The sequence below is a fragment of the Drosophila montana genome, unplaced genomic scaffold, assembly GCF_035044405.1.
Source record: "Drosophila montana isolate Dmon_TW-CO22-7 unplaced genomic scaffold, ASM3504440v1 contig_3213_1, whole genome shotgun sequence".
NCBI classification, from domain to species: Eukaryota; Metazoa; Arthropoda; class Insecta; order Diptera; family Drosophilidae; genus Drosophila; species Drosophila montana.
Window position 1 is genome coordinate 1543965 of NW_026998093.1, and position 21517 is coordinate 1565481.

Here is a 21517-nt window from a genome sequence, read left to right on the forward strand (position 1 = left end):
TATGTATATATGCTTCTTTGTGTGTATGTGTGTATTATGTAGTATGGATGTATGTGCGTATGCATATACATTTATTGAATAAAAGGTATGTAAGAAAACCTATTCCTTACTAATGCCCTACTACGCGATTCTCATAAAATCAAGTAAGCCTCATATGCTTCACTTCAATTGGAGGAGGCGTCGACTTTAATATTGAAGGAGGCTTAAACAACGGAGGATACGGTGGCTTTAATATTGGAGGAGAAGGCAACTTCAACTATGGAGGAAACGGCAGCTTGAATAAAAGAGGAGGAGGCGGCTTCAATTATGGAGGAGGCGGCTTGAATAATGGAGAATACGGTGGCTTTAACTACAGAGGAGACGGTGAATTTTAATATTGGAGGAGACGGCAGCTGCAACTATGGAGGAAACGGCAGCTTGAGTAAAAGAAGAGGCGACGGCTTGAGCAATACTAAAGGCAGATTTAACTATGGAGGTGGCAGTGGCCATGAATTTTGGAAAAAATTTGGTACATAAACAAAAAACTATGTCTTAATTTATATTTCAAATAGAAATAATGCGACAAGATTCTTTCCAAAATCGGAATTCATATATGTGAAAAACTGCGTTCACGAACCGACGGGAAGCAGAACATTTTATTCAATATAATTCCGAGATCGCTTGTTTGAAAAATGGTTAGCACATGTCATGATCATTATCATGTATATTGGTTACTCGACAGTTTCACACGTATTTCAAGTCATGTCAAGTATTAAATAAGACACGTCATTTGTATCATTAAGCCATTATTTCCGCCAATTCCAGATAACTGGTCGTACATTGTTTCATTTGTCACTCGTCAAGAGCTGATGCTGGGCTCTTCTTTGGCGACACAAGACGCGCGTTATATGGCACATATAGCGCATATCAAGTGCCATTCAATGATTCTGGCACTATCATTCGTGAAATGACATCATGAAGCGACTCGTGGTCATGCATATTTAGCGCCAGATCGCATTCAATGACGGCGTCGCCATTAATCACAATCGCTGTCTGCGAGACGAAGCCGGGGTAAAAATAAAAACGAAACCTCAACGTCAATTGCAATTGGCTGCGAATGCTAGGCTAGAGCATTACCACCCACACATGTGTTTATAAAAAAACAACAACTTAATGAAGAAGACACTGGGGAGCACGATATAGTATGCACTGGCACGAGTGGGAATTTGTATATTAAAGCATTGGGTGACTGGAAGTTATGGATGCGTGGATAAGTCAATCACAATTATTGTGGGCTGGCCAGGCTGTTTATAGACGTTGGGAGCTTAACTAAATAGCTGATATAGAGAGCACTTTGTTTCGAAAATACATCATTTTTTTTTTTGGAATGCACAACACAGTTTAGCTGCTATTCAAAGTTCTCGTCCTTCTTGGCGCCGATATACAGCACCGACCAGGACTTGTCCGGCATGTCAATGTCCAGTTTTTTCGAGTTGACACTGCGACAGGGCAAGTTCACTTTTTATTTGCTTTCTTTTAATGAAATATTGCATTCACCTTGTCTCCGAATTAACCATACGATGACGCTGATGCAGTGGAATACAGGTCTGCTTGGGAGATGGCTTCAGTTCCAGGGACATTTCGCTGGTCAGGGAATTGATGACAGCGGCAGCGCCGGCCGCCTCAGAGCCCTCGCCTCCGCACTTTTCGACACCAAACTGTGAAGACATGATCTGGTAAACACACTAGCACTAGATACTAACCAAAAGTCTTTTAAGAATTTCTGTTTACAGTGCCCAAATATAGTTTTCTTAAAAATTTTTTTTTTCTTCAAAAAGACCGAAGAATGAAAGCAACTAAACTAAAATGATTTGAAGCTTTGAATTGTGTATTTTTTTTTGTTGTTGTTGTGAAATACTAAAGCACAGCCTGCCCGGCAAGCTTAGAAATAAAACAATTTACGAATGCCGGCTAATAAGATCCTAAACAAACTTGTTTGCATTCCAACAAACTGATATGCCTGCTGCCTAAAAGTATGCAACATTTTTTAGATGCTTTGGGAATTGAATCCAAACAGAATTGAAATCTGATTGGCAAGAGAATAAATCTGAATATAATGCCTAGATTGGCGATCTAGAAAGAAAATATATAAATTTTTATCTAGAGACTATCTGGCCTCAGAATATAGTCATTCCATTTTGGACTTAATGCCCGAAGATGGCGATCCTGCCGTGCTTCAAATCCATGCTCCAGTCAGAAACGGTCCAATATAAATCCCATTAAATGAATAAGTATAACAATTAAATAATTCCCTCCCACAATTTATTTTTAAAATTCACTTGATTAAAATTTATATCCAATCGTTACCAAAGTTAAAACTAATGAATCAACACCTGTACGGCCAAAAGGTGTTTGCCACCGTCGGTCATTCGGTCGACAAAATTGCCAGGCAGGGCCATGACACGATTGCTGTTATAGATGGTCTTTAGCTTTTGGGCCGAACGAATATTGTAGACCTCGTTGGTTTGCACCATCAGGTATTCGACAATGGGTCGGCTGCTAGTTGGCCAAACGGATATGGTGCCAACAATTTTGACATCGTCGGGTCGAATGCTGGTCAGCCAGATGAGAAAGATCTCGTGATCGGGGCCGCTGGGCCTTGCGTTGGAGCGCGGCTTGCCAGGATTGTTGGACGTAAAGAATTCGGGTGCCTGCAAGCGGGCGGTCATCACGAGCACCGGCAGCAGATCGGGATACTTTTCGGTGTTCTTGTCAATGAACTTGTCCTTGACAAAGTAGACCATATTGCATTTGGCTTTATTCAGCAGTGTGACGCGCGTATCCAAAAAGAAGGTCTTCGCCTTGCAGGGCGTAATGCGCTCCATGGCCAGCGAGGGATGTTCGTGTGTCAGATGATCGTTGAAGTCGGAGATGAAGAACATACGCCTGCAATCAGCATCGGGACAGAAAATGGGCGAGCGGCAGACTTTCAGCGGACGTGCCACATGCGGTTGCAAGACCTCCCGCTTGAGTGACAACAGACTGATTAGCTCATTGGGGCTGCACGGCAGTGTGGAGAACTGTGCCGGCGGTGGATCACGGCGATCCATCAGCTCTTTGGGCGTTAAATTGTGTAGCAACTGTTGTGGATCCTCGGGAAATCCACGGAATCTGGCCCGCTGCACCGTGGACACCAGCATGTGCAGCTTGCTCAGCAGACGCTTAGGCTTCAAGGTGCAAAGCTCGGACTTTTCACATGTAACCGACTGCACTCGTTCTTGATGCTTGCTGAACTCTGTCATCTCATCCACGCTGCCATCTGGATTAAGTTCGGTTTGCTTTTCGCTTTCTTCAAATTCCGTTTGACTCTCCAGTGGTGCGCTGGGCTGAAATAGCAGATTCTTCTCCATCTTGTCTCCGCTCGATTCGATTTTCTGCGAATTCTCCTGCAGCGTGTCTAACATGCTCTCCAGTTTCTCATCTAATGCATCACCGATGGTCTTCTCGTGGTCATTCTTTTCAACTTCCGGATCGTTAGATTGCTCGTTATTTGGATGTATTGGCCCAAACTGGGCACCGCCTCGTTGCCGTTCTATGCCAGCCTCATGGCTGGCTTTCGGTTTTCGTTCCATTTCTATGTCCCGCTGTCGCTTCAGCTCGACCAGCTCCGCTTTGACCCGGTTGCATTCATCCTCGACACGGTGACGTATGCGCTCCCATTCGCCGACCAGATTTTTCTTTTCCAGCAGCTTATTGTGTAGATAATCCTCGAACTCCTCCCTCTCCATTTTTTTCAAATCTCTAGCCACCTCCTCCACGGTCAGCCTCTTGGTCGCACCAATTGACCCTTTAAAGCTTCGCTTTTTGTCGTAATCCGGATGTTTTGGCAAACTGAAGTCCATGATGCGATCTCGCGCTGCCTTTAGTTCCTTTTTGGCACTGCTGGCCAGAAATTGATTTGTGCGCCGTTGCACCTCTTCCTGCCACGGATTCAGCAGCTCCATTTCCTGTAGCTTGCCCATGGGCAGCTTACTCTTAAAGCGTATAGGCGATCGTTCATCATCAGCATCATGGTCCTCCATCTGCTCCAGCAGGCTATTAAGAAGCCCATTTTCCTCTATCACGCGGCGATCTCCCAAGTGAACACGCCTATCCGGCTTCAGGCCCAATTTGGATATGTCCTTGGCCAGGCAGCTGCGTCGCTCGGCCTGCTGTTTGTCCAAGCGCGACTTGTGGAATGACTCATTTACCACCGATTTGGAGCGACGTTGATCAGTTGGTTGGACGCGACGACTGGGGCGGTCACGATCTTCGCTGTAGGACCTCAGCTTGCGCTCCCACAAGGAGCCGCGCGGCAGCTGGGATGGCAGGCCAGCCAACAGCTCCTGCCTCATTACCTTGCGTGCCTCGTGACGTAGGTCGCGTTTCGCCCTCCGATTCATGTCCTGGCCGTCTTTTTTGTCCTTAGACCTATTCGGCCTATTATCCTGGGAGCCCTTGGCTGTCGCCTCGAGCATATAGTTAGCCAGTTTTCTCTTTGGCTGCTGCTCTAGATACTGTGGCGACTCTTTGCCATCGTCGGACTTGAAAAAGAATCGGAGCGCTTCACATTTTGAGCACCAATCGGATATGCCCTCTATGTAGGCATCCTCGGCCTGATGTCGCCGGCTACGGAACTCAAAGTCCGGATTACTGCCCAGCTCAGACTTCTTCAAGCCGCACATAGTACACGTATACATTTTTGGAGAGGTTTAGTGGTAAAAACAGCTGGCCAAAATAAAAGTAGGTTTATGCAAAATCAAATTAAAAAAATATAAACTAATTTTTAAAATACGGAGAACCCCACCTAACTACTATTTTAATCAATCCAAATGAGAACTAAGGCGTAGAGCTTTAGATTTAAATGCATGAGATTTGAAATCAACGGCAAATGAAACAGCTTACAAAGTCGATTTACGTGTGTGTTCCATGAAGTACATATTATTTGCGATTTATATTAACAGGCGAGTCAATAGACATGTCCCTCCGTTCGTCTGTCCATCTGATCTCTCAATTGAAAGACTTTCGGCGCGACTCGGATCGGAAAACTATATCCCAATTGTCCGTGCTCGGCATATCATTTAAGCACTATAGGAACAATCGACTCGAAGATAAGTTTTAGTGCTAAAAGAATGCTCATTCTGCGAATTTATTTTTTAATAGACCTTAGAATAGCGACTGATCATTCCTATTGGAGCTATATGTTTCAGCAAACCGATTTTTGGAAATAGGGTATATACCAGTTTACTCCACAAACCATTTGATATTTGCTTGCAAGAGTATTTTATCGGCAAGCCGAAGACAAGTCTTTCCGTTTGATATTTTCTTTCAATTTTGCAGTCAATTATGGTTTATCACATGTTGAATTGTTGCTTGCGATAATGTTTACTTAACAAATATAAACATATGCAGATTAGCCTCTCTTTATAAGCCCATTCACCTGCGTGGCCCACGAACCAAGCGTACACTCAGACGTCACTTGTGGCCCACGTGCTGACCGTGAAATTCACAGCTGCACCAAGGCAAAGACAGTGCCAAACCAATGAGAAGAAATAATAAGAGTGAAAGAGAGAGATACCTCAAGGCAATATTTGAACCAGGCATGGCCCAATGCTCCAGTTGTCATGCCGCAGGCCCGAAGAGCTCGAGAGCCATTGAAATTGTCAAACGCCGCCCGTGAAAAGGCTGCGCCAACCAAAAAATCGGCTTAGCCGCGTCCAATTGAATTTCGGATCGGTTCACTTGTTGCTCTGGTCAGTTTTTTACATTTATATATATTTTTTTCATTATTGACTTTGGCCAGTGATTCAGCAACGTTTGAATGTTGGTTGATAAGATGCGCAAAAGTAAGATAAATAACGGAACACGGCATCAGGCCAAGCCAAATATTGAAGCACTCACACCGTCGAAGGTCTAGCCAGAGATCGTATAAATACTCCGAGTGCCATCTGGTCAGCTATCAAACGCTTCGCAGTCAAACAACAGACAACATGGTGAGTGAACGGGCCAACAGAAGTGCCCCCCAAAGGTGCCCGCCAGTTAATGGACTTATTCACGCAGAGAATCAGCTTCGTCGCACTTGCCGCTTGCGCCTGCTTGGCTCTGGCCGCTGCGGATGTCTCGCATCTGTCCAGCAGCTACTTGCCGCCACCCAAGCCGGAACAGGTCGAGCACATGACCATTGAGCAGCACGAGCTGCGCGAACTGCCCGAGCAGGTGGACTATATGCGCGAGAATGAGCAGGGCGCCATGGAGATTTCGCCCAGCAGCCAGCTGACGCCACCAGCTATGCCACAACAGGAACAAATGCCGTCCATGCGCTACCTGCCGCCAGCTCAGCCCACCATGCCCACCGTGCCCACCATGCCCGCCATGCCAGCCACGCGCTATTTGCCTCCAGCTCAGCCTATTCAACGCGCTCAAGCCCAGCCCGAGTCCGAGCCAATGATGCAGCCCGAAATGATGCCACAGCCAGCCATGGAGTACACAGCCCCGGCTCAGCCTCAGCCCCAGGCGCAGCCGCAAGCTGCACCCGCCATGCGTTACCTGCCGCCCGCACAGCAGGCCGACCAGCCGCAGTACATCTATGAGCAATATCAGGAACAGGATCAACAGATGCCCTACATACTGGACGTGCAGCAGCCCATGGCCCCATCCGATGCCGAGACTCTGGCCTACGAGCCAGAGCCAGCTCACGAGCTGCGCCAGGATGGCTATCATTACAAACAGGCCGCCCAGGAGCAGCGTCTGAGGCATTAGACGCCCGAATCCCCAGCTGACTTCATCCCAATCAGTCATCAGATTGTTATTAAATGTTTACTTAGTGCTTAAAGCTTGTTTTGTGATTGTTCAGTTTATTGTAAAACAATTTTATAAACTTTACTTAACATAGTATCTTACTTCTCTATTGATCTCCGTCGCCGAGAAAGCGCTGTTCCTCCTCGGCTCCAAGGGAGGCCTCCTCACGCAACATCGCCACCCGGTGGATGCTAAATTTAATATTCTCGTTGGGCATATTCAGGGTGACGACGATGCAGTAATGCAACACATGTAAATGGCGTGTGCGGAGCAGGTACGAGCCGCCCTTCTGCTTGGTAAACACGGGATAACCCTTCTCCTGGCAATCGTACATGAAGTAACCTCCTTTCTCGCCCAAGCAAAGTCCAATCGCCAAAGCACGCTTGTGCACTTTCAGAATGCCGAATTGGTGGTGGCTGAAGAAGTCGTTGAGCGCTTCGCAGAGATTCATATGATTACGTGTGGGATAACGATAGAGCTGTCCACAGCAGACTTGGTCGATGTAGACGACAAACTTGAGGGATTCCAGGGCGCAGTCCATGCTCAGGTTCCGTAACGCGTTACCTTTGCCCTTTCCCTTTGAGATGCTCTCTTCGAAGTACTTGGTGCCATTCGCAACAATCTTGTCCAGAAGTAGGCCGCTCCACTCTGTCAAATTGAACACGCTGGCCGTACAACAGGCGACCACATAGATGGCCAGATATTGACGACCACGCAATCTCCTCTCGAAGACGGGGGCCTCAGGGTGAAGATTGCCCCACAGTGACCACAGGCGATCCTCAATCTCGACATCGTACTTGTTGAATTTGCTCAGCGGATTGTCCCGATAATTTCCCGTCGTGTTCCGTTGGTACCTGCGGCTCCACACGGGCAGGCTGTTCTCCAGGTCCAGCCAGCGTATTGACTCATTTTTCTTGTAGGCCATTGGAAGCGACACACCCGATGCGAGCTGTGGAATACTAGCAATTTCAGCTGATTCTTCCTTGGTCACAACTATGGGAGTACTTACCTGGTAGAGAACAGCCTCAGAGAAGATATACCGATTATTCTGAAGATTTTGAAAGTCCCATGATAAAAACTATTTTGAAACATATATGACAAATTTTGATTTTGAAAAGGAAGTACTTAAATCAACAAAAAAGTGATCCAATCTATAATGCCAGAGTAAGAAATGCCAGGATATTTGAAATGCAGCTTAATTACGAGGTTTATGATATATCAACCTTACATTATACAAAATTCCTTCTCATATAACTTCTTCGAGTTCTTTTTTTTTTAATTTGTGGGAGACTGAGTTCTTGGATATCTATAAATATTGATTATAATAATTTAAATTTGTTGGGCGGAGAGAAGTGGGAGATTTTTACAAAAGATTAGCATAGTCCTTGAGAACCATCGTTAAGAATTACGTCTTTAAGTCCTCTAGTCCTTAGGGTTTAAGCATCTCTATGGCTCAAAAGACAGATAAACCTAACCAGATCGACTCAGATCAAGACTCCTGATCAAGAATCTATTTAGTAAAATCTCAAATGCCTCCCTGTAACATACACCTGTGTGGATGGCGGGTACAGAATACCTCCACAGCATGTCACCGCTTGTCGTAAGAGGCGACTAATAGAGACACAAGGGACTATTAGTCCAGGGCTACTATCACCCATGTGCTTGGCTATGTCTAAGGCACCATAAGTGCGGTTTTGAACAAGTTTTTAGAAGAAAACAATCGGCCAAGCTTTCGGGTTGACTCAGTTTATTTGAAGACCGCTTCGTACAGTTGCGCATTAAATAGTTACTAAAACACATAACCAAATACACTTGAAGACCGCTATTGCTACACTGCTCTACTGATCAGGACTGCCTGCAGCGCCCTCCTCTTCCTCGTTCTCAACGGTGGCGCCTTCACGCAACATTTCCACCTTGTGGATGCTAAAGCCAACGTTATGTTTGGGCACATTCAGTGTGACCACGATGCAGTAGAGCAACACTTGCAGATGTCGGGTGCGGAGTAGGTACGAGGCGCCTTGCTGTTTGGGGAAAAGCGGCTGATCCTTCTCCTGGCAATCGTACATGAAGTAGCCCCCGGCTTGGCCCGGACAGAAGCCAATGGCCAATGCACGCTTACGAACCATCACAATGCCGAATCGGTAATGGCTGAAGAAGTAGATCAACGCCTCGGAGAGATTCATGCGGTTGAAGGTGGGCACGCGATAGAGCTTGCCATAGCAGACGTGCTCGATATGAACCACAAAGTTGATTGTTTCTAGGGCGCAGTCAATGTTGAGGTTCTCCAAAGAGAACTCGTAGTCCTTCTGAGAAATTTGAGCTATGCTCTCTTCAAAGTATTTGCTGCCACTCACAACAATTGTGTCCAGCAGTTGGGCGCTCCAGTCCATGAGGTTGTATACACTGGCAGCACAACAGGCAATCACGTAGATGGCGAGATATTGACGTCCACGCAAACTCCTGTGAAACACGGGGGCCTCAGGGTGAAGATATCCCCACAATGACCACAGGCGACCCTCTATCTCCACGTCGTATTTGTTGAGTTTGCTCAGCGGCAGATTGCGATACTTTCCAGCTGTGTTGCGTCGGTACCTGCGGCTCCACACGGGCAGACACCTTTCCAGCTCTACCCAGCGCATTGCCTCATTTCGCGCCATTGGATCCTATCTACCCGACAGCAACTGTAGAATGCCCGCATTAGATGCTGGCTTCTTAATTGATCGAATCTCTTATACTTACCAGGAGGTGGACAGGCTCAGAAAGGATTTCGAGATAAATTTGAATGTACCAAAATCTGAAAGAAAAGTGAGTGCCCGAATCGATAATATTTGCCGACTTGGAGATAACTTGTGCCCAGCTCCACAGCACATGTTCGTTTGAAGTATTCGTTAACTGATTAGTGCTTGGGCCCTTTTTTGCGGAGTTTTCCAAATGATGTTTTAATGCTTCGTGAATTGTATATAAGAACCTATACACCGAACTTTGTTTTTGAATCGTAGTCTCCAAAATCAACGGTTAGTATAGACACAGGCAGACAGATGAACATGGGCTGATGATATAACAAGTCGTCATGAACGAGAATATATATTAACGCAATACTTGACGGGATAACCGACATAACCGTGTGGGCGGAGGGCATTAGAATACCTCTTGTCGTACTAGGCGACTAAAAGAGATAAATGAGGCAGGCAACCCTTATGCGAATATCGTAATATTTCCGGTTTCGCGATGGTCTTAGCCTCTACCAATTGGATTTTTGTAGTACTAAACCGGAACATTCCATGTTTAACAAAGATATGAGATGCTACAATCCTGATATAAGTTTTCCTAAGGAAGCGTAGGATACGTTTCTGACTTATTGGCCATGTTGTGTGGTTATTCTGTTTATTATTAAGCCGTTTCATAAAACCCAGTATCAAATATTTACTAAAACACAGGACCTCATCATTATGTACACCAGCAAACCGCTGTTGCTCCTATTCACCCTCACCGCCCTCCTCCTCCTCGTTCTCAACGGTGGCACCCTCGCGCAACATCTCCACCTTGTGGATGCTAAAGTCAATGTTGTAGAAGGGCACATTGAGGGTGACCACGATGCAGTAGAGCAACACTTGCAGATGTCGGGTGCGCAGTAGGTACGAGGCGCCCTGCTGTTTGGGGAAAAGCGGCTGATCCTTCTCCTGGCAATCGTACATAAAGTAACCCCCGTCGTGGCCCGGACAGAAGCCAATGGCCAGCGCACGCTTGCGAACCATCACAATGCCGAATTGGTAGTGGCTGAAGAAGTAGATCAACGCCTCGGAGAGATTCATGCGGTTGAAGGTGGGCACGCGATAGAGCTTGCCATAGCAGACGTGCTCGATATGAACCACAAAGTTGATTGTTTCTAGAGAGCAGTCAATGTTGAGGTTCTCCAAGGAGAACTCGTAGTCCTCCTGCGTTATTTGAGCTATGCTCTCCTGGAAGTATTTGCTGCCACTGACGACAACTGTGTCCAGCAGCTGGGCGCTCCAGTCCATGAGGTTGTATACACTGGCAGCACAACAGGCTACCACGTAGATGGCGAGATATTGACGTCCACGCAATTGGTCCTCGAAGACGGGGGCCTCAGGATGAAGATTGCCCCACAATGACCATAGACGACCTTCAATCTCCACGTCGTACTTCTTGAGCTTGCTCAGCGGCAGATTGCGATACTTTCCAGCTGTGTTGCGTCGGTTCATGCGGCTCCACACGGGCAGGCAGTTCTCCAGCTCCAGCCAGCCCAGGGACTCATTGGTGGCGCAAATCTCATACTCTGGCCGTCCGTACTGGCGATTGGAGCAAGTCATGGGTATGGATAGATCGGTCAGCAACTGCAGGATACGTGCGTTGGGCGCTGCCTTCTTGTATGATAGCACATCTACCACATAGAACATGTACTGGCTCTGCTCCTTCCAGTCCGGCTGGGAACAGCGCTTATCAATATACTTGAGCATGCTGTCCACATCGGCAAATAGCACCCAGGACGCAGTGTTGCGCTCTGGATAGCGCTTGGGTCCCTTTGGGCACTTCTTTTTCTTTTTCTTGCCATCGCCCTCTTCTTCGGCATCGCCATTATCCGCCGCCTCCTCCTCCTCCTCCTCCTCGCCTGGCTTGTCCATGCTTGCATATGGATCGAATAGATGATAGAACTCATCGTGGTACAAGGCAAAGCAACCATTCGGCGTAAAGATCATCAAATACTTGCGCGTATTGAGCACCTTCTGCATCTTCTTCTTGATTGTGGTCAGCGCAGCTTGCGCGGAAACTGTGGCCGGCTTCGGTGCCGGCGTCCACATGCCCATCGGCTCCAATATGCGTATCCAGATGTCGAACTCGTACTCATCGATCGTCACATGCCGCACCACACGCTCGAACACGGACTCCAGATCGCAGACACGCGTCGCAATCGACTTGGCATGGGTGATCACCCGGTCAACGCGATACGAGTTCCAGCGATTGAGCGGGCGCAGCGAGACGCTGAGTATGGCCAGAGCACTGGCAAAGTAGCAGGGCTTGATCTCCTTGAAGCTGCCATCTTCGCGGCCTTCCATGTTCATGCTGCCTTGGATCTTAAAGTTGCAGTCCTTCTCGCGCATGCGATAGCCGTATAGAATGGGGCGTGGCTTGTACGCTTTGTGTATCTCCTTGGGCAGACGCTTGCCGGGCTTGTGCTTCAGCTCAACCTCCTCTTCGCCCTCGGCCTCCTCCTCCATATCCATAAAGTCCATCTCCTCCTCGCCCTCGCCCATGCCCTCGTCAATGCCCAGGTCCTTGTACTCCGCTGTGTAAAGTGTGAGAGTTGTGATTTGTGTTGTGTTGGAATTCTGACAAAAGAAGCAAAAGCCACTTACGTTTCCTGCCATGTTTACGATCCTCGTGATCCCGCTTGGCCGCCAGATAGTCCTGGATGCGCTGGTTCTCCTTCTTCAGCTCCTCGTCAATGAAGCGCATCTTCTCTAGACGCTGCTCGCGCAGCTTCTTTTTGCGCATTGACTCCGCATTGAACTCTGCATCGTCGTCCTCCTTGGGCCAACGACGGAAACGGCCCTTGATATTGTTATCCACAATCTTTATGGCGGCCACAATATAATTCATGACCGTACAGCCATGAGGATTGCAGCCGAACTCAATGCGACGTATCAGCGAGTCTAGCTCAATGAAGCGCATCATGCAGGCCGGTCCTGGGCCGCCCTTGCGATACCCGATCGCATTGCAGGGGAAGCCAATGAACATGTACAGCAAATTGTAGCGCTTGAATATGACGCAGGAGAAATGCTGACAGACGACCAGGACACGATTGTTGTCGATGAGCAGCTCGAGCAGATCCTGGCGCAGCGATGATGATACCGAGGACTTGTAGACCTCGGACACCACCAGCGAGAAGCTGCTCTCGCCAACGGCTATGTCTGGAAGCTTCTTGTTCAGCAAGCAGGACAGGATTAGCTCGTAGTTTTGATAGTCATCGCCGAATTTGTTGACCGAATAGATGCAGAACTCAACAAGATCTGCATTCCAAGTGGATACCCTGTACTTGGCGGAGACTGCCGTGGCCACAAGCGCGGCCAGCACTCCGCCCAGTTTGGTCATTTCCGGATCCAATTGGGGCAGCTTTGTGGTGCCCATAATGATGTAGGCACCATCGTGCAATGTCTGGTAATTGGACTTGAGCTCTAGCTCCTCCTCGATGGTTAGCACACGCTTCAGGTCGGGCTTTTCCTCCTCCTCGCCCAGCTCGTAGCCGCGCTTTATCTTCAGACGCAGCGCGCGGAGATTTTCCTTGTCGGTGGCCAGGAGCACCTTCTGCGCTTGCCTGTACAGATGGGGGCGATCGAGTTTCGCCTCAGGCAGATCCTTAATAATGCCATTGATAATACCGAGGATAAGCTCCTCTACAAATTCCTTCTCATCTTTCGCTGGAATGCGCTCCTCCTCGGGTATGCTCTCAATGCTCTTCTTCTGGGCCAGCTCCGCCTCCGCCGGCTCGTCTGTAAATGTGGGCAGCCCCATCTGCAAGGCGGGAAACTTGTTCGACTGCTGCGTCATCACCTGCAACGGGCGAATGCAGCCCGTGCGAATGCCATGAATAAAGAATTTGCCGCCGCGACGCATCTTCAGCGCATTCTGGTACAGAATCCGCACAAAGGAATCAAACGTGGTATGCATTTGCAATACGGCCAGACCCTTGATCCGATAATCATCAGGATCGACCACCATGCCGACGCGATTGCGTCGAAACGGATCGAACACATAGAAGAACTCGCGATCCCGCCAAATGGCCATCACGGAATTGTCAATCTGCAGCAAGGCAGCCGGCCACTCGGGCTTCTCGAAGAGGGCCTGCAGCGCATGGGTCAGCTGTGATTCCAGATACGATTTGCAGTCGGTCACATGGCCGGTTATCAGGAAGGGATACTTGCGCACCGTTGCCTTGAAGGCGCCCATCAGGAACATCTCCGGCAAATCGACGACATTCAATTCGGGTTTCTTATTCTTCCAGCGTTTGCCATCGAGACGAAACTTTTTGCGCAGCGTCTTATAGTAGGCCACGCCATAACGGATGATATCATCAATGGTCATGGGCCGCCACAGCTTGGCCAGCTCGAATTCCGAGTAGATCAACGCTATGAGCGACACGACCAGCGAGGCGTTCTTTTCCGTGCCGGAAATGGGCTGTTGTATGCCGCTGTTGCCGCCAGTTTTTACCGCGAAATGCTCATTAACCACGGCCCACAGTTTGTGGTAGTGATATTGCTTGTCCTTTCTAATGGGCGCCTCCTTGAGCTTGCCATACTGTGTCAGTGATATTTCATAGATATTGAACTCATCGTTGTCGGTCAGGTCACTGAACTTGGTTATTAAATGCACCAAGTGCTCCATAAAGCGTGTGGCCATCAAGGAGCACATGCCATCCTTGAAGTCCCGCTGGCACAGCTCGTTGCGTCCATTGGGATCGAAGATGAAGTAGGAATCGATGCAGCGTTTCCAGATCAACAGGAACATATCACGCGAGGTAAAGATGCAGGCATTATATTTGGAAAAGAACAGCGACAGAGCCTTATAAATATTGGGCTCATTCTTGAACTGGCCCGTAAAGTGTATCTTGATCTTAACAGCCGCCTGACGTTCCATCACCTGCGGCAATATGTCAAAATCATTATCCTCCGACTTGTAATTGAGGTTAATGCTCTTCTTTGTTAGCTTTACGCCACGTTTCAATATGCCGTCCATGGTGCCGGCAGTCCAGAAATCCGGATTCACCTGATATGTCTCCACAAAGGCAACTATAATAGCAGCTATTTCGCTGGGTCGATAATAGAATCTGCAATAGAAATATGCGTTAGTCCTGTTACGGATTTTCCAAGCCTTACAGCAGCTCACCTCTGGCGAAATGCTTCCATCTTTGGTTCAGGATAAATGTTACGATTACCGAACACGATTTCGGCCGTAAACGTTTTCTCCAGCTGTGTGGGTATATTAAAGACGGTGAGTCCGCCGTCGTGAGCTGTTTTTGGATAGGCCTGAATAATATTAGCTGATATGCTCGGGGGCAAATGTCAAGAAGTCAATGGAAACAAACCATAGCTGGGCAGCGCAGCAGTTATAAAATCCTGATCCATTTCAATTTCACGCCTTTGCAGGCCCATATTCCAGGTCCATAAATCTTGTGGACTGCAACCTTCGATAATATCATAGGATCTCAGATTTTCGCCCTCCAATCCCTCTTGTATGATACGTGGATCATACGTTGGGAATGGCAACTCTTCCAGAGGGCCAACTTGTGTCTCGTTTAAATAAATGCGACTCTTAGGACGTTTCAATTCGAGCTGAGGGCCAGAAATAAATTATAAAAGTATATACATAGATGGAGAGTAAAGAACATTTATATATATTATTTTTATTGACTTTCACATATTTCTTAAAATATCAAATCTTTGTGCTTTAATTTAAGTATCTTATCATTTATATACGTTTAAGAACGGATGGGCTTGTCTTGGCAACAGGAATTTCTTTGCTTAGTTCTCTAAATTTAATAACTAATCGAGATAAGTTGTTTGTGGTATTACGCATATGCCACGTAGGCTGTGCCTCGCCTGTAGTTTGCCCCCGTCGCTGCATAAAAAAGAACTTCGCATAAAAACTAAAGCGAAGCCATACAAAACGAACTTGGCGGCAGCTTTATGCATAGCCCTACAAATCAGTCCATATGGTTAGTTAGTTATCGCAAATGGGTTGTGGTTTTATATGTCCGAGAGAGTCTTTCCTGCGTTGGTTTATAAGCTTTTTACTTTTGCCTGGCCCAAACGCACACATTTATGTGCAAGTTAATGCGACATTTCAAGTTGCAAAGCTGAAAATAGCACGCATACGCCACGGATGCCGGCATAAACGCGCCTATAAATACTATGCATACATACAATGTATGTATGTATATCTATATGTATACGTATGTGTAGCATACGTAAATAGAGCTAAATATGGAGGCCAAGCCCAGAGCCAATCCATGCCGCACTCAACGCTATTGCTGCTGCTGACTATGAAGTTAGTAAGCGGCATAAAGTAAGCACGAAATGCCAACTATACTGGCTAACTATACAGTCGACTGTCTGCTGGTGTGTGAATGTGGTATATCAGTCTGTGTGTGTGCGAGTGTGTGTGTGTGTGTGTGAGACTGCCTCTATGGCTGGCTGGCCACGCTGACGGCCACAAAACAGCGCATAGAGCAGTAAACAGCGAACAGCGCTTAGTGCCACATCACGAATCTTATCGCAAGCGCACGAATGCCAGAAACAGCAGCAACAGCAACAGCAACAGCAGCAGCAACAACAAGAACAACAACAACAATACGAACACCACAACTAAAAGCCAAAACCCGACAAACTCGAGCCGAGCGTAGGTCGGGCTGGCTGCAGAACAAACAAGTCATCTAACAAAAATACGAAAGAGTATTCAACAGAAGAAAAAAAAAACGTAAAACAGCAGCAGCAGCAGCAACTAGCACTGGAATTGCCAGCTATATAGTCAAGCGAGCGAGCACTTATAGCATACGACGACGTCAATAAACACGAGTGCGACGTTGTGCGCTACTAATACCAGCAACAACAGCAACAACAACCCTCTCAACTTTAAATGCGGCTGACGCGAGTGGCTGGCAAAATGTCAAACCAGGTACGTGTGGGCATGACGCAAGGGCCAGCAGAGCAGAGTAGGCAGGCAGGCAGACAGCAGGCAGGCAGGCAGGAGACGGCAGCACTGCAGGTGTTGCTATTTGCATTTTATTTACTAATCGTGAGCGCGCCTGCGGCTGACTGCACTTTAAAATCCCTCTTAAATAAATCAATTAAAATGCATAAAATCAATAAAAACGCGAGCAGAACTCTAGGCACAACTCAGTTATAGAATAAGAGTCAAAACACGTGGCATGCAAATGCCAAAAAGAGGCACACATACATACATGAATGCATCAGTGGGGCAGCCAACTGCATGTGTGCGAGAGAGAAAGGGAGGGGTGTGTGAGTGTGTCCATATTTGCCAGCTGTAGCCTGTTTTCAAGTTCAGCAAGGAGCCAGAGGCGGCCACGTCAGCACAGTCGCAATTGAATATCATATATGTATAAGTATGTTTGCGTTTGCTGTTTCTGAATGTGTGTGTGTGTATGTGAAGTATATGCACATGCCATTAAGATGCTGAAGTTGCATAAAAGCCAAACCAAACACAAAAGAAGCCCATAGCATGCAATAAAGACTTGAGGCCAGGTGTGTGCCGTTGCCGCTGGGTTGTCAGTTTTTTATTTTATTTTTTTTTTTGTGAGCTACCAACAAACTTGGTAGCGAGCGGCCATAACAACGCACACAGAGCCAATCATGCACACACACACACACACACACACACACACACCCAAACAGACGCGCAAGCAAAGAAACGTCGCGACGTCATAGCAAAGCGCAATAAGAAAGAGCAATGGCAGCTGCAGTGGCGTAGCCTATTTAGAGCAAAAGGGACGCAGGAGATGCCAAGGCCGTTAGGGAAACAGTGTAAAAGGGAAAGAAAATAATATAAGGAAAAATATGACAATTGTTATAAACTCATTTTATCAGTCACATGTTTGTAAACTAATCTGCAGCAAGGATCTTTAAAGAAAAATAATCTTAATACTCGTTGTTTATGTTTTACAAATTTATCTGCACTAACAGCCAGAGGAGAGGCATTGATAAGGGGCGCGTTTAATATACGCCCCATAAAACATTAAAAAAAAGTTTTATCAATATCAATACAATAATTGTGTGCTCTAACTGTAACCGCATAGTGTACAATACTGAAGAGCTCGCACATACTAGTGTTGGATCACATGTCTGCATTTACTGTTTGGCTGTGCGTTATCTGTTAATGCCGCTTAGAAACAACAACATTTAACATTTCTAGCGTTTTAAAATCAACTAACAATTTGCCTTAAACCAAAAATTTTAATCGGATATCCATTAAAACTTCATATCTAATTATACATCGTATTAAATATTCGGTATTAAATGACTGCCTACGCCCCTGACAATTGAAACATAACAAATAAAGCGCTTAAAAGGAAATCAAGAACGAAACATGTAACTAACAATAACAGCACAACTGAAACGAAAATTAAGCGGCAGCTACGCCGGCAGCGGCGGCAGCGTCAACACCACTTGGCTTTTGCATAGAAACGAATGCAATGCGCAGCAGCAGCAACTGCAAGCATTAGTGTGTGTGTGTGTATGTATATAAATATACACACATACATATATAGCTGCTGCCGCGTGCTCTTCGTTTCAACGTCCGCACGCAGAACTAGTTACTTAACTAGCATGTTCAAAAGAATACTTTTCAATAGTCCTAGCAAATCGTTCAATGCATCATTAAAAAAAGTTATAAAACCGCTATCCTTTTCTAACATATGCAACCATCAATTTGCGCTGCATTAACTCACTTCGGTTGCTACAACAATAATGCGCTTATAAATACAAATACAAGCACACACACACACACACACACACACAACAGTAAAGCGACTGGCGGCTGCCTGTGCATAGCGAACCGTTTTTATTTCATATGGAAGCAAACGGCCACAGCAACGGGCAGCAGTAACAACAACAGCAACGAACATACGGCAAACACCTGAAACCGAAAAACAGTGCACAAGTGTTACTCAGCGGCCAAGCACGCGTGTAAAAATGTCGCCCCGGCAGTAGCAGCAGCAACAAAAACAAAAGCAGCCGTAGAAGCGGCACACAAAACCAATTGAAACTGAAAGCGAGCACACACAATAAACAAAGCAGAAAAGTTAAAAACCAAAGTAATAGCAAACATTTAGGCTTATATTGCAATGAAAACTAAATGAAAATGGCATTAACATTTATTATTGCAAACGCTCTTTCTATGTATTTACGCAGCATTAAAAGGAGTCTCAATAAGAAGAGCACACAAAACGTGCACGTGAAGAGAGCGCCAATACACGCTCTCTCTGAGAGAAAACAAAAACAACCGCGCAATTGACTTTTTAGCAGCTTGAGCTTTCATTTTGAGGACGCTGCGCAGCTGTGGTTAACGAAGAGCAGGCAAAGAGGAAACGCGAACTATAGCAACTGCATATGGCGAGCAGCTCAGCAGCCATGGACACAACTACAGCAACAACTACAAAAAGAGGCAACAACAAGAACAAAGGGGTAAGTCAGAATGTCTCGCGTTGTATTAACTTGGCCTTTAAGCTGTGCGAGGGTTGATTTGTTGTGCGTTTTTGCTTATGGCACCACACACGCGCGTACGTAAGGCAAACAATTGCAGGCAGAGGCGTAGTCAGCAATTTTTTAAGAAGGGAGTTGTTGAGGGCAAATGTAAAGTAACTCGCATTACTTGGAACTTACTGGATGACAAATATAAAATATTAGCAATTATTTAAAAAGGAATAATATGGGACAAGTATAGAACTAATATGGGATTAAAGAGAAGCCTTTTAAAGCACAGCACAAGAAGTCCCCCTTAAGACCGTGGCTAAGCCACTGAACTTTTACCTTTTGTTTTCATCATTTTCTTGTAATTTGACAAGGCGTAACTTTTTATAGTGGAACTAAACTCCGCCCTTTCAAGGTGAATTCTCTAATGCATTCCAATCTTTTCTGCTAGGGCAAGGAAAAATCGCGTCGCAACGAGCGCAACATTTTGACTTTCTATGAGAAAATTGCGGTTATACGTTATTACGATGAAACGAACATTTCCCGCAACAGCCTGGCAAAGATGTTCCATTGCTGTGCAACCCAAATACGGCGCATTCTGGAGAAGAAACGTGAGCTACTGCAGCAGCTGGCGACACTGAGCGAGGCGGATGCCTCCATCATTATAGAGGAGATGACGCGCAAGCGCCGCAAGTTCGAGATGAGCGCCATCAGTTTTCTACTGCACGAGTGGGTGGAGCGCTGTCGCCAGCTGCGCCTCGGCGTGAGCATAACGAACCACACGCTGAAGGAGACGGCACTCAAGATGGCAGCGGTGCTCAAATTGCCAGCCTTTAGACCATCCTATCGTTGGCTAAATCGCTTTCGCAGCAAATACAAGTACGAGGAGGATGAACTGGGCTACACGGGCTCTTGCCCGGTGGCGAGTGTACTCCCCCTGGAACAGATTATAGTGGAGTTTAAGCAGGCGCTGCCCAATTTCATGCAAAAGGAACTCGCCGATATCGACATGGATGGAAAGATGGGTGTAATAACTCCTGAGTTGGTCAACTTGTCGAGCGAGAACAGCGAAATCTCCGATGGGGAGGACCTAGACGATGATGGTATCGAAATGGTGACCTGTGAGCCCAGTGTGCTGCCTTCGCCGGCCAGCACATCGGATGGCGAGGACGAGCCGCCAATGCCACAACTGTCGCAACAGCTGGACGGGGATGCCTCGATTAATATGATCATGAATGCCGGAACCTGCACGCTGCTGGGCAGCGTCTTTCCCCACTTGGCCATTATACACCAATTCGCACTGATGAACTCCGATGTGCAGGCATTGGAGCTGATCTCACAGCTGGGCGTGCACATGCAGCAGCAAGCAACAACTGGCGCCTATCACGTCCTATCGCTGCCTACAAATGGCGAAGCGCCGGCTTTGCCAGCCCCAGAGCTGCCGCCGGGCAGCATTTATGCAGACATAGATGATATCGAGTTGATTGAATAGAATTTACCTTAACTAATGCTTAGCCGTAGCTCGTAAAATAAAGTCAAATAGCACTTACCATGCGCTTGTCAGGTATGATTATCATGTCGGAACTACACTCTGGAGTGGCCAGCTGTGGCTTGACTTCGCTCTCTTCTTCGCCCTCCCCGTCCTCCTCCTCTTCTTCCTCTTCGTTTAAGTTCATGGGACTGTTGAGCGCGACCAGATCTTTGGGACATATCCTATCCAGTCTCGCATCGTGCTCCACCAGTCCAGGGTCGGCCTTGGCCATCAGAACACGTTCACGCAGTTCGGCGTTGGACCTTAATTCTCCTGGTGTTCGTTGCGGTATTATACACATGGTGAACTCATCGTAAAGTTCACATGTTTTCTTGTATGGGCGTGCGAACCTGGATTCTTCGGCCTTCTGGTGCAAGCGGCGCAGCTCATCCTCAATGGTTAGCACATGGGAAATGGTAGAGTTTGGCGGCTTTTTCAGGCATACACGTTCACGCGGCGCACAATTCTCGACCTTCCATTCTGTTGTGACATTATCACCCATATAGGTGCGCACAGCGTACGGATTCACCGAAGGACTTTCGTCCGCATTAACCTCGACAAATTTTTTAAGCATTTTTGCTAATTACGTACTATTAATTTGGCAAAAAAGAAAATTTAAGTTATGAACTACAAATTTGGTATCCCGGTACGTTATGTATTTTATCCAAAAAGCACACGCTATACTGAAATTTGTTAGTAAACTAAAGGAAGCCAGTTTAAACAATAAGCCTACTACAAATTTGCCGCGTTACAACCCGTAAACGTTGCCAGACAATCAAAAATATTAGAAGTGCTGCACCGATTGCATATCGAAATGGTGAGTATATCGCATTGCCGCCACATCTAATCGAACTGTTTTGCATGTCAATTATATCTTATATTTATTTGGGGTTGCTTTTAAATTGTAAAAAATAACTTAACATCACCTTAATAATAACAATTCCAGTCT

The 21517-nt window shown here is 46.6% G+C and overlaps 7 protein-coding genes across 11 annotated transcripts in view; 2 read left to right on the forward strand and 5 right to left on the reverse strand.

Annotated features, from left to right (window-relative positions):
• Positions 1-6846, forward strand: part of LOC135432751 (uncharacterized) — a 61752-nt gene extending 54906 nt beyond the window's left edge. The window contains exons 1-2 of one of the 3 annotated variants that reach the window (XM_064688557.1): positions 4946-5771; positions 5830-6846. In XM_064688557.1, the coding sequence (XP_064544627.1) occupies positions 6061-6777 (717 nt within the window). In that variant the 5' untranslated portion in view covers positions 4946-5771; positions 5830-6060 and the 3' untranslated portion in view covers positions 6778-6846. Of the gene's footprint in view, positions 1-4945 lie in introns of those variants that run through there. The other 2 variants (XM_064688558.1, XM_064688556.1) reach the window with 2 other exon arrangements.
• LOC135432752 (uncharacterized) lies at positions 1180-1847 on the reverse strand. The gene is made up of 2 exons (XM_064688560.1): positions 1537-1847; positions 1180-1478 (listed from the first exon to the last, which is right to left on the reverse strand). Exons 1-2 carry the CDS (start codon positions 1707-1709, stop codon positions 1388-1390), a joined length of 264 nt encoding a protein of 87 aa, XP_064544630.1. The 5' UTR covers positions 1710-1847; the 3' UTR covers positions 1180-1387.
• Positions 2280-4844, reverse strand: LOC135432743 (uncharacterized). Its single transcript, XM_064688543.1, has one exon. It carries the CDS (start codon positions 4716-4718, stop codon positions 2358-2360), a length of 2361 nt encoding a protein of 786 aa, XP_064544613.1. The 5' UTR covers positions 4719-4844; the 3' UTR covers positions 2280-2357.
• Positions 6847-6852: 6 nt separating the features above from the next.
• On the reverse strand, positions 6853-7963 carry LOC135432748 (uncharacterized). Its single transcript, XM_064688553.1, has 2 exons — positions 7826-7963; positions 6853-7765 (listed from the first exon to the last, which is right to left on the reverse strand). The coding sequence occupies exon 2, from the start codon at positions 7739-7741 to the stop codon at positions 6923-6925; it is 819 nt and encodes a 272-aa protein (XP_064544623.1). The 5' UTR covers positions 7742-7765; positions 7826-7963; the 3' UTR covers positions 6853-6922.
• A 583-nt stretch (positions 7964-8546) lies between these two features.
• LOC135432750 (uncharacterized) lies at positions 8547-9714 on the reverse strand. The gene is made up of 2 exons (XM_064688555.1): positions 9556-9714; positions 8547-9497 (listed from the first exon to the last, which is right to left on the reverse strand). Exon 2 carries the CDS (start codon positions 9471-9473, stop codon positions 8655-8657), a length of 819 nt encoding a protein of 272 aa, XP_064544625.1. The 5' UTR covers positions 9474-9497; positions 9556-9714; the 3' UTR covers positions 8547-8654.
• Positions 9715-10183: 469 nt separating this feature from the next.
• On the reverse strand, positions 10184-21243 carry LOC135432739 (uncharacterized). Of its 2 annotated transcripts, XM_064688538.1 has the most exons (5): positions 20588-21243; positions 14918-15164; positions 14719-14842; positions 12192-14659; positions 10184-12121 (listed from the first exon to the last, which is right to left on the reverse strand). In XM_064688538.1, exons 1-5 carry the CDS (start codon positions 21140-21142, stop codon positions 10293-10295), a joined length of 5223 nt encoding a protein of 1740 aa, XP_064544608.1. In that variant the 5' UTR covers positions 21143-21243; the 3' UTR covers positions 10184-10292. The 2 variants fall into 2 exon arrangements, with proteins under 2 accessions (XP_064544608.1, XP_064544609.1); XM_064688539.1 differs by lacking the exon at positions 20588-21243 and having other exon boundaries at positions 14719-14858; positions 14918-15059.
• ebd2 (earthbound 2) lies at positions 16122-20586 on the forward strand. 2 transcript variants are annotated; one of them, XM_064688552.1, is made up of 3 exons: positions 16122-16506; positions 18759-19031; positions 19489-20586. In XM_064688552.1, exons 2-3 carry the CDS (start codon positions 18957-18959, stop codon positions 20527-20529), a joined length of 1116 nt encoding a protein of 371 aa, XP_064544622.1. In that variant the 5' UTR covers positions 16122-16506; positions 18759-18956; the 3' UTR covers positions 20530-20586. The 2 variants fall into 2 exon arrangements, with proteins under 2 accessions (XP_064544622.1, XP_064544621.1); XM_064688551.1 differs by lacking the exon at positions 16122-16506 and adding an exon at positions 18414-18661.
• Positions 21244-21517: the final 274 nt, after the last annotated feature.

What these genes read in the sequence shown, in the direction of transcription:
- LOC135432752 (XM_064688560.1), bottom strand. Translation starts at nt 1,709, where the DNA reads ATGTCTTCACAGTTTGGTGTCGAAAAGTGCGGAGGCGAGGGCTCTGAG. An exon ending in ATGGTTAATTCGGAGACAAG is followed by an intron (nt 1,479 to 1,536) that starts GTGAATGCAATA and finishes GCCCTGTCGCAG; the next exon opens with TGTCAACTCGAAAAAACTGG.
- LOC135432743 (XM_064688543.1), bottom strand. Translation starts at nt 4,718, where the DNA reads ATGTATACGTGTACTATGTGCGGCTTGAAGAAGTCTGAGCTGGGCAGT.
- LOC135432748 (XM_064688553.1), bottom strand. Translation starts at nt 7,741, where the DNA reads ATGGCCTACAAGAAAAATGAGTCAATACGCTGGCTGGACCTGGAGAAC.
- LOC135432750 (XM_064688555.1), bottom strand. Translation starts at nt 9,473, where the DNA reads ATGGCGCGAAATGAGGCAATGCGCTGGGTAGAGCTGGAAAGGTGTCTG.
- ebd2 (XM_064688552.1), top strand. Translation starts at nt 18,957, where the DNA reads ATGGCGAGCAGCTCAGCAGCCATGGACACAACTACAGCAACAACTACA. An exon ending in GCAACAACAAGAACAAAGGG is followed by an intron (nt 19,032 to 19,488) that starts GTAAGTCAGAAT and finishes CTTTTCTGCTAG; the next exon opens with GGCAAGGAAAAATCGCGTCG.
- LOC135432739 (XM_064688538.1), bottom strand. Translation starts at nt 21,142, where the DNA reads ATGCTTAAAAAATTTGTCGAGGTTAATGCGGACGAAAGTCCTTCGGTG. An exon ending in TCATACCTGACAAGCGCATG is followed by an intron (nt 15,165 to 20,587) that starts GTAAGTGCTATT and finishes TCTGGCCCTCAG; the next exon opens with CTCGAATTGAAACGTCCTAA. An exon ending in TCGTAAACATGGCAGGAAAC is followed by an intron (nt 12,122 to 12,191) that starts GTAAGTGGCTTT and finishes CACTTTACACAG; the next exon opens with CGGAGTACAAGGACCTGGGC.